General features: G+C 39.0%; 1 protein-coding gene across 2 annotated transcripts in view; it reads left to right on the top strand.

Moving 5' to 3' along the window:
• Nucleotides 1-12,879, top strand: part of LOC132102930 (glutamate receptor ionotropic, kainate 5-like) — a 49,394-nt gene that overhangs the window by 34,215 nt on the left and 2,300 nt on the right. For both annotated transcript variants that reach the window (XM_059507660.1, XM_059507659.1), the window contains exons 3-18: nucleotides 1,371-1,535; nucleotides 1,679-1,776; nucleotides 1,872-2,037; nucleotides 4,834-5,012; nucleotides 5,288-5,341; nucleotides 6,898-7,059; nucleotides 7,146-7,298; nucleotides 7,454-7,558; nucleotides 8,019-8,126; nucleotides 8,920-9,123; nucleotides 9,289-9,402; nucleotides 10,293-10,402; nucleotides 10,750-10,923; nucleotides 11,071-11,236; nucleotides 11,552-11,777; nucleotides 12,279-12,407. In XM_059507660.1, coding sequence (XP_059363643.1) covers nucleotides 1,371-1,535; nucleotides 1,679-1,776; nucleotides 1,872-2,037; nucleotides 4,834-5,012; nucleotides 5,288-5,341; nucleotides 6,898-7,059; nucleotides 7,146-7,298; nucleotides 7,454-7,558; nucleotides 8,019-8,126; nucleotides 8,920-9,123; nucleotides 9,289-9,402; nucleotides 10,293-10,402; nucleotides 10,750-10,923; nucleotides 11,071-11,236; nucleotides 11,552-11,777; nucleotides 12,279-12,407 — 2,313 coding nt within the window. The remainder of the gene's footprint in view (nucleotides 1-1,370; nucleotides 1,536-1,678; nucleotides 1,777-1,871; nucleotides 2,038-4,833; nucleotides 5,013-5,287; nucleotides 5,342-6,897; nucleotides 7,060-7,145; nucleotides 7,299-7,453; nucleotides 7,559-8,018; nucleotides 8,127-8,919; nucleotides 9,124-9,288; nucleotides 9,403-10,292; nucleotides 10,403-10,749; nucleotides 10,924-11,070; nucleotides 11,237-11,551; nucleotides 11,778-12,278; nucleotides 12,408-12,879) is intronic.

Here is a 12,879-nt window from a genome sequence, read left to right as displayed (position 1 = left end):
TGCATTGTAATTTTGAAATTGTTTTTTGGTTTTCAAGGATGAGACAAATATATAGCATTTATTTGAGTACATTTACAGTAAAATTCAATTAAATTCAAATGCATTTGTATACACAAATCCGCCGCGAACTCTATGGGCGCCGCCATCTTGCCTGCCGCCATTACTGCGTGCCTGTGAAGTGTGACGGTGTGACACTTGCCGGTGCCCTTTAATGACATTTCAATGAAAGTGGATCCTGCTCATTAAAGAAAATGTCTGGTGAAAGGGAACATTTGGTAGATGATGTCAGGCAGTGGCCAAAACCTACTGATAAAGGTAATTTATTGACAACATAATGTAATAATGTAAAAATATGCAATGTAATTAAGAAGTGTATTACTTTATGACAACAATAAAACCGAACGCTGTCATTGCAAGCTGTGTTGCTAATATGTTCACAAGCTTCACAAGTTTCAAATAACTATAAGGCCATCCTTAAAAATATTCTTGTTTGTCAATAACTGCCTTTTTGCCAATTAATTATTTTGGGAGTGACTTGCCGACTGTAATTGCGTTACGACCACAGTCTATGGTTAAGACCCACGGATTTTGTTTTACTCTTCAAACAACTAATACAAATGCAATAAACACTTTTCACATGCTCTCACACCACACATCCATTTTCTCATGCACAGAAAAATCGCGAAGCAAAGAGGACACGGAGACTGACAGACCAGACAGAGCAGGTTACTTATGATAGTAAAAAAAACTCAGCTCTCAGATTCTGTCAATTTTATTACGAAATTCAAACAATAAATACTCCTCCGCTCGACCAGGAACTCTGTGCAATCCGTATGGCCGTAAACATGTGCAGTCAATGTGCAACAAAGGCTCGCGAATTTCACAAACGGTTTTATTCCAGGCCTGTAGTTTTGTGCTGTTGTTAAAACATCCAACCACACAACACGCTCTTCCCGGCATCACTGGACAGCATACGTACTAAAAAAAATAAATAAAAATAACTTTTCGTACAGCTTGAGCTAACATCTGCTACAGCTGCCTACGGGACCAACACGGTACTTCTGCTACTTCCTTAGCGGCAAAGGCACGCAGTAATGGCGGCGCTGCTTTACTTCCATGTTTCGCTGGATTTGTCTATAGCGCTTTTCACAATACACATTGTTTCAAAGCAGCTTTACTCTTTTGTAAAACAGTAATATTGTGAAATATTATTACAATTTAAAATTGGACATGGTAGATGGTTGTTTTAAAAGAGTGATTATTAAAGGTTGTTATATATTGCATTTATATTACTTTTACCCATTTTTGTAATGATTTCTCTTTACTTTATCTGTCTGTCTCTCTCTCATTCTCATTCTCTCCTCCGTTAGCGGCAATTTTGGATGACAGCTCTGTCTGTGGGCGTGGGGAGCGGTTAGCTTTAGCGTTAGCACGCGAGAACATCAACAGTGTGATGGAGGGCCCAGCTCGTGCTCGTGTGGAGGTCGACATATTTGACCTCCAGAAAGACTCTCAGTATGAGACCACAGATACTAGTGAGTCATACATTAAAAAGTACACACACACACCCAAACACACAAAAAAACTTTGAAGTAAAGCTGTACAGCTTACAGTGACTCAGAAAGGCAAACAGAGTGGATATGAGGAATGAAATGCTCTACTTTTTCTTTTGTCGTAGTGTGCCAGATTCTGACAAAGGGCGTGGTATCTGTGATTGGCCCCGCCTCCAGCCCTGCCGCTGGCTGCATAGTCAGTCACATCTGTGGGGAAAAGGAGGTGAGCTTCATCCAAATATTCCACATTTACTTGTCATTTGTTCATTCACTAACCATATTCTCTTTCCTTTTGTTCTTCAAACCGCTCTTTCTCAGATTCCGCATGTCAAAATCGGTCCGGAAGAGACTCCACGGCTTCCTTACCTGCGCTTTGCATCTGTGACTCTGTATCCTAGCAACGAGGATGTGAGCCTTGCCATCGGAGCCATCCTACGCTCCTTCAGCTACCCATCGGCTAGTCTGATCTGCGCTAAGGCCGAATGTGAGTCCAAGACCGCTGCTCTGCTCATCAGCTGGTCTGGTCTTCCTTCAAGCTTGAATATGTAAAATCATTCCACATGGAGAGCAACACACACTTTTTTAGCATAGGATACTTATAATTACAAGTTAGTGTTGAAGTGTTCAGAGAAAGGTACTTTTTTGTGCCTTTTCTAAAGAAAACAACCCATTTACAATGATTCCACTTTTCCAAAAAACATTGAAATTGATTTCCTCAACTCCATCCCACCCAATCAATCATCTTCTCTCAGCAAACACCCAAAATACAATATGTATTCAAAGCTGATGAGAGAGATGAAATTACAGAAGTTCTGGAGAACAGACTCTGATAATGACACTGCTGTCCTTTCTTACTGCTAGCGCTAACAATTACTTTGTTGTAATAGGTAGCTGTGCCAATAAAACATACTGCTGAGCAATTACACAGCATGACACTGGACAACATAACTTTCACGTAATCTTAGAGTAAATCTCCCCCCCTGCTGTGCGTGTTAATGTGTGAGACATGTGTGGCCGTGTGTGTGTTTGTTCTTGTGTGTTAGAGAGGGCATCGCTACATAACGCTCAGCTCTGACCCAGTTGGCTGCACTATGGTTGCTATGGCAGCAGAGTAGGTGCAACTTGCCACTCATCAAGCTCATTTGAAATGGTGGCAAGAGATGGAGAGAGGCTCGCTGCCGCGCTGCAGCTTCTCGTTAGACAGATAGAAAGCAATTTCGCAAGCCTGTTTTGACACAAATGTTTTTTTATGTGTGTTGTGTGCCGGGATTTTGTAGTGAACCTCATTGCCTTTAATTTATGAAACTGTCATCTGATGCCACACAGCTTCAGCTGTTTTTTCTCTAGTGACCTCTTGTCTGTCAGATTGAAAAAGCATGAAAGGAGCTTCTAAACAACTGCGTTTTGTGTTTTACACAAAATTTAACCATGATTTTTATCTCCTGCAGACATATGTTACAAAACTAAGCCCGCTGCCTTGGCGTCTATCCATAAGTAGAATACTAAGTGATTCATCTGTATCTTTGCATTTAAAACATGAGACGCAGGGCAGTGGAATGATGAGGTATGGAGATGCAGTTTAGCATTTTTAAAAAGATGTGTCGCTTAGAAAAGGTGATTAGATTATGGAAATGATGCAAGACATGAGCACAATGGACAAACGTGTCTATCTAGTACGCTTACATAGAAAAACAGCAGAAAAGCATTGCGGTCAAATGCAAAAATCACTTTCTATGTGAACGTGGCCCTTAAAGAGATAGTTTACCCAAAAATGAAAATTCTGTCATTAATAACTAACCCTCATGTCGTTCCAAACTGGTAAGACCTCCTTTCATCTTCGGAAAACAAATTATTTTCAAAGATATTTTTGATGAAATCTGAGAGATTGCTGACCCTCCATAGACAGAAATGCAACTAAAACACTCCCAAGCCCAGAAAGGTAAGGACATCATTAAAATAGACGATGGTACATCAGTGATTCAACTGTATTTTTATGAAGCTACAAGAATACGTTTTGTGCACAAAGAAAACAAAAATAATGACTTTATTAAACAAAATGTTTTTCTTCCATGTCAGTCTTTTTGGCGTATGCTCAAAGGAGTACCACGGCGCATGCATGTGATGCTGCTGACGCAGGAGCAGAAATAACTTAATCTTTGTTCCGAAGAGTAATTAGTGACAGAATTTTTATTTTTAAGTGAACTATCCCTTTAAGTAGGATGGAACCAAATTAATAATTAAATGTAAGAAAGCAGCAACTCTGCACAGCACACAAATTGTTTTCAATAGAGTTTGACATTAGCATGTTGCGTCTTTGGTGAATATTTGTGGGTATAATCTAGGAATCCTCAGTAAACATGAAATTATATAGTACACACACTGCATTAAAAAGTATTTTTATTTAGACATTCAGTATTGAGTGAAAAGAAAATTTTATGTATAATCAACAATCTTGTCTCATCCACCATCTTGGATTTATTTATTCACTAATAAACACTAATAAAATAATAAAACCTTCATTCTGCATGTATTGTTTTTCTTTGAACTTGGTGCAGTGCATTCTGGGATTACCTTCTTGCTGCTAGAATTCAGACATCTCATAACTAAAATGCCTACCTTTTGAAACCTACATGTCCTACAATGCTGGCTACTCACTAGGTTTTGGAACAGAGCTCTAGCCACCGTGACACACGAGTCATTAAGCACATGGCTGGGTCTGATAATGTTTGTTTCAGTGTGTGACAGCGCTGGTCTCTGGTGGAAGGTTTGAGTTCACTTTGTAACACAGCTGTGGGAATAAGAAAGTGAAATATCGAGAAAGAGACAAATTTAGTGGAATGAAGCGAACAGAGAGGCTGAGAATCAGAATGAACGAAAGATAACTAGATCTGTAAAAGTAAGGCAGAAAAAGGGGAGGTATTGAGAGCAAGCGAGAGAGAGAGAGAGAGAGAGAGAGAATAAGAGTGTGGAGAGCATTGATTTCTCTCCTCCCTCAAGCTAATTAAAGTTTGGCACTGGCTTTACTTGCTCTTTCTGTGCATGAGGGCTCACTTGAGAGTGTAGCTAGTTATTTACATTTTCACTGGGCTTTGTGATGCCACCGATTAACTTTCTTCACATCAGCAATGCAAACGGACAGATGCATGCTGTTTACAAACAACCTCAAGACACAAACCATCTCAGAGACACTACATGAAGCCCGGTTTGGCCCCTTTCAATTTCATTCTGGTGTATGAGTGTTCATATCCTTTTGCCCAACAACTTGCTTTCTTCCCCGCAGGTCTGCTGAGACTAGAGGAGCTGATAAGGCGGTTTCTGATCTCTCGGGAGACACTGTCAATCAGGATGCTGGATGACAACCTTGACCCCACGCCTTTGCTGAAGGAGATTCGTGATGACAAAATAGCTACGATAATTATTGATGCTAATGCATCTATATCTTACCTTATACTGAAAAAGGTAAGCATATAGTCACATTATCTAAATGCTGTTGCTTTGGCTCATTTCACATTCAATCATTCTCCTTTTCTCGCCCACTTCAGTCTCTAACCTTGTAATTCAGCTTTGTTTAATGTACCTGCATTTTAATGTATAGATACTATAAATATCATAATGTTTCTGAAAGAAAAGTATTCTGCAATGAGCACTGAAATATTCTGCTTTTCTGTGCAGCTCTCCCATTCGCGCACACAATGAAATGTTTTTTGTTTTGTTCCTCTTGCCTTTCTTTTTAGGCGTCAGAGTTGGGAATGACATCAGCGTTTTACAAGTACATCCTCACAACTATGGTAAGATAGAGGAGGAGCTCTTGGCCTATTTTCCTCCAGATATATTCATGCCCGGAGCCCCATCTTCTGTATTAAAAATTCATCTTTATTACGCAAACCCACTCACACTTCTCAAGCCAACCCCCTTCACAGTTTGAACTACATTAAAGACATATTACCGTACTGTTTAACCTACAAACACAAAACACATTATTAAAACATCTAGTTATACTTGTCTAACCTATTGCGTTTAAAACACTAGGCATCACAAACTTGCCAAAAAACAACAACAACAAAAAAACACGCAAAACACTACCAGACCTTGTGAACAGAACAAACTTGTGCATTGTTGCTAGGAGATGCATGAAAGATGAAAACAATGTGTTCTAAAATCGGCTCAAAATTTCTAATTATGTTTGATCTCCTCTGACTGAATGGAATCAGGCTGAGTGTAAAAATAATAGTCTGTGCTCATAATACTCTACATGATTTTCTTTGAAATTTGTCAACTGCCAACTGGGCAGTAAACACTGCAAAAACTAGGCTGACAGACGCTTAACGATGACTGACTGTCGTCTTGATGTGTCATGATGAACACTAGAGAAACATTTAGTAAATAAAACTGATTATTCATATTTTACATGCACCAGTACTCATTACTGAAACCATACATAGCACTGATATCATGAGTCCATCCTAAATGGTTACCACATTATGCACACAATGAATTATTCTATGTATTAATTCAACCATTTTATCTTACCATTCTACTAAAATCTTACCTAACATATTATGTTACTCAAACCTTGCATGCATTACTGAAACTTTTAGTTTATTCTAGCATAAACCTCTAGTAAATATAACCGATTATTCACATATAACTAGCCTGTACTCATTACTGAAGCATTACATACACTACTGATACCTCTAGTCCCTAACCTAACATGTTACCACATTAGTCATGAAATCCCTATGCATCGATTTAGCCATTTTATCTAACCAGTTAACTCAAACCTTACCCTCTAATGAACTTTATAGTCTATTTTAACTTTTTACTCTAACCTTATGCAAACCACTGAAATGCCTACTTCTCAGCACTACTGTAGTCACTCGTCTAACCTACAGTAACATACTTAAACTATTAATGGACACTACTGAAACCTCTTAACATTAATCTAACAACTTTACACAGACCTTACCTATTGAACCACCTAATTACTTGTCTACCTTAACAAGTTACATGTTACTCGAACATTGCATGCGTTACTAAACCATCTTATCACTAGTCCCCCCTAACAAATTAGATGTTCCTCAAACATTGCATGCATTCACACACACTTTTAATAGTTTAACTCATTGCTCATCTTATGCACACTGCTCATGTGCAATGTTCAACATTCATTCAGTCTTCACACAAACCATAATCAACTACTCAAACACCACTTAACCAGTACCATTTCACAGGACTAGTCATTATTCTGATCTCGAGCTCTATATTCTTTCATATTTCTAATTCTTACACACAGACTGATGTTCTCTTTTTTCTGCTGTGTAATGTCATTCCTGTGTGTGTGCAGGACTTCCCGTTGCTGTGGTTGGATGATATAGTGGATGAGCAGTCAAACATCGTGGGCTTCTCAATGTTTAACACCACCCACCCATTTTACCTGGAGTTTATCAGGAGCCTTAACCTGTCCTGGAGAGAGGGCTGCGACATTAACCCTTACCCTGGACCAGCGGTGAGACACACACAAACACAATACAGAAGCCTATCGATGTATCACACACAGACTGCTCACACTAAACTGTGTATGTGTGTGTTCAGCTGTCGTCGGCGCTGCTGTTTGATGCGGTTCATGTGGTGGTGAGTGCAGTGCAGGAACTCAACCGGAGTCAGGAGATTGGTGTCAAACCTCTCAGCTGCACCTCCCCTCAGATCTGGCAACACGGAACCAGCCTCATGAACTACCTGCGTATGGTCAGTCTGTGTGTGCGTGTGTGTGTACATTTATTTATTCACCACTTGAAAGTCTCCCAGCATTGTTGTTTGTGTTAGAGGGCATCCATTGAGTTATTTAAGGTAACATAACTGTTTCTATTCTCTTTCTCTCTCTGTTCCCATGTTTTGATCAGGTGGAGTATGATGGTTTGACAGGTCGAGTTGAGTTCAACAGTAAAGGCCAGAGGACCAATTACTCCCTCCACATCCTGGAGAAGCACAGGGGAGGCCACAAAGAGGTGAAAGACACACACAAACATGTACACATTTACTTAGCTATCTAAATGGTGATATACAAAGTAATTTAACCTTACCCTAACCCTAACAGAAAAAATGCATTTTTACAATTAAAAACAAAACAAATCAGATATCACTAACATGAGGTTTTGTCAGAGCTCACCCAGCTCACTTATGGGTACAGATTTGTTAAGTAGGTTCTCAAACACACACACACACACATGCACGTGCACGCACACACACACACACACGCACACACACGCACGCACACACACACACACACACACACACACACACACACACACACACACACACACGCACACACACACACACACACACACACACACGCACACACGCACACACACACACACACACACACACGCACACACACACGCACGCACACTTTGAACAGTGCCAGCATCTTTTCATCTGATTGTTCCGTTTGTCTTTCATCTCTGTCAGATTGGGATCTGGTTCTCTAACAACACTCTGCTGATGAACTCCACCAGTCTGGATATCAACGTGTCTGAAACTCTGGCTAACAAGAGACTTATCATCACCACTATACTGGTGAGAACCAGCTGCACTACAGCAGGTCCAAATAGCCAACTAATGTTCACACAATATTTACCACATCTACATTGGTAATTCCTGTTATGCAGGAAATTTTGAACTCTATAATGTCCACTTAAACTACTAATTAATTATAACTTGTACACAATGGACATACAGTTAACGGAATGTCTGGAACGGAATCATGATGGAAAGAACATAGTTATTATTAAGAGAATAAGGCATTCACAGGAATTCATGGAGGGTCAATTTGAAATAAATGTTATCCAAATTAGTGAAAAGATATTAAAATATCAAAAAATTTCTGTAGTTTTATCTTAAAAGATGATGTTTTAAAGTGAGACAAACCATCTACATAACTGAATTTACCAAATAGTTTGCTAAAATTTGCTTATTTTTGTGCTATTGTGTTCCGATTAGAAAATATGTCACTTCCTGTCACTTTCGGTCATTAAAGAACTGGCGTTTGTTAGTTAAAGGATTACTACAAATGAAATGATAAGACTACTACAGTATATAGTGATTACCAAATAAAATCCCAATAAAATCAAAATAAAATTAATGTTTTTCATGTTAGAAATTAGATTGTCACCTGGAGACATGATAAAGCAACATCTTCTCAAAGTAGTAAAATTATTAAAAAATCACTGCTGTTTTCTTAACTTAGAAACTTTTAATTTTTGAAAATGTGAGTTTAATATTTTATATAATATACAGTAGTAAGACAAATGTGATGGGGACCTGAAACTACTGCATAACATGAATGACCCACATGTGTTTGTGTGTGCAGGAGAACCCATATGTGATGAGGAAGGTGAATTACCAGGAGTTTGAGGGGAATGAGCAGTACGAGGGTTTCTGTGTGGACATGTTGAGAGAGCTGGCTGATACGCTCAAGTTCACCTTCCGCATCAAACTGGTGGACGATGGCCTGTATGGAGCACCTGAACCCAACGGCTCATGGACAGGCATGGTGGGAGAGCTGATCAACAGGGTATGTGCTCATACTCATCAACACTTCACCTCCTGAATTAATTCTAGAAATCACACGGTTGCATTCAATTCAGTTCTGTGTCATTTTCTTGATAAGTTCTCTTCAAGAATTTATATTCTACTTTTACAATGTTTTGTTGCTCTCTCCTTCATTTCTTTGGAGCAGAAAGCTGATTTGGCTGTAGCAGCTTTTACCATCACATCTGAGAGAGAGAAGGTCATTGACTTCTCGAAACCCTTCATGACCCTGGGCATCAGTATTCTCTACAGGGTCCATATAGTGAGTCACACAAACAGAGTCTGGATGTTCACATACATAAAAACAACAAAAAATTAAACAAAACATAAAACACCTGGGACAGAATACAGAATACAGATTGTGATAAACTCTTCAGTGATATTGTGATTAAAACAACTGAGGTTTTTGTAATGTCTATGCAACTTTTCACTCTTTTGCGTCTTTAAAATAATTTCATGCTTTTCTCATCAAATATTGATATATGTGATTAACTATGATTAATTAGAATAATGCATTTACATATAAATTAATTTAGTGTAATGAATTTGTAATTAACTTCCAATTGTTTATTCAACTTTTATCATGGGTTTGACGTTTCAGGTTTTAATTTCCTTATAGAGACCAAATGTTTTATAAGCAAAACCTGACCGACACCTACTCAAACTGAAAACTTGTTAGTGTAATTTTGGCTGTACTTTTGTTGCTAAACACTAAACAGCCAAGATCTGCTTTCCATGGAACAGTTTTAAAAGCCATCTTTGGTGACTCTTTTGATCAATGTTTTGATCAATAGCGCTCTCTTGTGGCTGCAGTAAAGCATACACGATTAAAACATACAATGGAAGAAACAGGAGGATGAAATTCTACACATTGAACCAAATACCATGATAATAATGTGATATTCTTTGCTTGTCCTGTCCTGAATAAGAACTAGATATAGAAAGAATGAAAGCTAGCTAGCTATCTAGACAGATAGATATAAAATTGCCGTAACTATGTATTATACAGTGCTGCATTTTCTATTGTCACATTTATGTAATTAACAGATTGAATATTCATAGTGTACATAATTCCTTTTGGCTTTTATTTCTACCACCGTCCTTCTAACAGCTGCATTCATTTACCTCTCTTTCTCTTCCACGGTCTCTCAGGGCAGGAAGCCAGGTTATTTCTCCTTCCTGGATCCTTTCTCACCGGCTGTTTGGCTCTTTATGCTGCTGGCTTACCTCGCTGTCAGCTGTGTGCTCTTTCTTTCTGCTAGGTACACACATAAACACACACCTACACAGACATATATACTCAAACACAGCTAAAAATCTTTACCTTAATCAGTGTGTTTGGTTGTTTTGCTCTTTAAAGTAATATTAATTTATATCAGACGTAAAACACATAATATATTAATACTTTATTTCAGAGATGCAAATGAAATCTTCAATTAGGTTTAGCTTTCTTACCCTAATGGCAATTATTATTGTTATAATAAATCATTTTAAGAATAAATCTACAAAAAGGAAATGATTTATTATTTTTATAGTATAGTTAGAAAAGAAAAATGTAATGCACCGTTCAAGATTTTTCTCTGACTCTCTGTCTGTGTACTTGTCTCAGGTTGAGTCCGTATGAATGGTATAACCCTCACCCGTGTCTGCACGAGCGCAGAGACCTGCTGGAGAATCAGTACACTCTAGGAAACAGCCTGTGGTTTCCTGTGGGGGGCTTCATGCAGCAGGGGTCAGAGATCATGCCCCGGGCCCTCTCCACACGCTGTGTCAGTGGGGTCTGGTGAGTGTGAGCATGTGCTGGAGCTCCATATGTGTTGATGATCATTTTAACAGAGTCAATGGACACATTACACAGCACAGCTATGGGCTCTTTGCCCTCTGCTTCCATCGTTTATGTCCTCGCTCTCTCTCTGTCTCTCTCTTTTAGGTGGGCATTCACTCTCATAATAATCTCTTCATACACAGCGAATCTGGCTGCGTTTCTGACAGTGCAGAGAATGGAAGTGCCAATCGAATCCCCAGATGACCTGGCCGATCAAACCAATATCCAGTACGGCACAATTCATGGAGGAAGCACCATGACTTTTTTTATGGTACAAATCATATGATATTACGTTTATACACACATACGCACACAAAAGTGAAGACATGCTGGCTTGCAGTGATTGGTCACTTATGAGACTCCTGCCTGGAGTGAGTAGTCCTCATGTGTTTTGTGGACAATAAAGGGGCATAATAAATAGTACGAATTCAAGCGAATTCAGTTTTTTGTTTGCTCAAGAGTTTTTGCAATCTGTGTGTCTAACTGTTTCTTTCCTCTCTCTCTCTCTTTTTTCACGTTAAATCATGTTTAAATGTTAATTTATGATGTATGCACTGATTATACCTCGTCTCCTCCCCTCCTTCAGAACTCTCGTTATCAAACGTATCAGCGGATGTGGAACTACATGTATTCAAAGCAGCCCAGTGTCTTCGTGAAGAGCACAGAGGAGGGCATTGCACGAGTCTTGAACTCTAGATACGCCTTCCTGCTTGAGAGCACCATGAATGAGTACCACCGCAGCCTCAACTGTAACCTCACCCAGATCGGAGGCCTGCTGGACACCAAGGGTTATGGAATCGGCATGCCTCTCGGTGAGAGAGATGGGCATAATATCACAGAAAATGATCCCAACTCATCCCTACATTTGTAGAAATCAAGGAAAAAATGAGCACAGTAATAAACTTACAATGGAAGTCTCCCAAGCAGTGTGGCAGCACTATGAATCATGAGGTTTTTAAACCGTAAAAAGACATGTTGCCAACATTGTTTGTGGAAAGTTATATATCTTTGCTAAAAAATAAACTTGCTCAGTTTCACTTTTCATTATGTCTCTAACATGTACACTGAGGACAACAATTCTGAGAAAAAAGTAATGCAAGTAATTTAAAAAAGTAATGTGATGAGAAAACATATTTAAGGTTCTGTGTTTCTAGGTGACCAATAAATAAGCAAATTGGGATTTCATTTGACTATCATCTGATATCATCTGGCTTGTTTTTACAGAAATGGATGTGCCATTATGTGCCCAATTCATTGACACTTCCTCTTGCTAAATCACCAAACAGTTACATCAGCATTATTCTGTCTCCCAGGTTCTCCCTTCAGAGATGAGATCAGTCTGGCAGTGCTGCAGTTGCAGGAGAATAACAGGTTGGAGATCCTGAAGAGAAGATGGTGGGAGGGAGGGCAGTGTCCCAAAGAGGAAGACCACCGCGCCAAAGGCATGAACCTCTCCTGCACTTCAACACAATAATCTCCACCCATTCTCATTCCTGCTGAAAAATCCAGCACCAGGAACCGGTAGAAGAACATATTAGTTGGTCAACCAGCTACAATGTTCCAAAAAAAAAAAAAAAAAAGCAGCTGGTTGTTCCAAAAAGCAGCAGGTAGCTGGTAGTTTCTTGTCCAGGATGATAAGAAACAATCTATCAGCATGTACCAACTCATAAACAGCTTCTATGATCCTAGACACAACACAGCAGGGATTTCACACACCCACTGCAGGGTGGGACATGGTTCTATTAGTTGTTGATTATATGGACTAAATGATTGGAAAAGTCTGGTATGCATCACCAGAGAGAGGTCTGTCATTTCTGGAAGAACAATTGTGACATTTTGATCAAAATTTAAGTCAAAACTAATTTTGAAAAATGAAACACAATGCATTGTTCATAAAATAAATTGCATTTACAA

Source organism: Carassius carassius, chromosome 24, assembly GCF_963082965.1.
Source record: "Carassius carassius chromosome 24, fCarCar2.1, whole genome shotgun sequence".
In the NCBI taxonomy this organism is placed as follows: Eukaryota; Metazoa; Chordata; class Actinopteri; order Cypriniformes; family Cyprinidae; genus Carassius; species Carassius carassius.
This window is presented reverse-complemented; position numbering and strand designations above follow the sequence as displayed.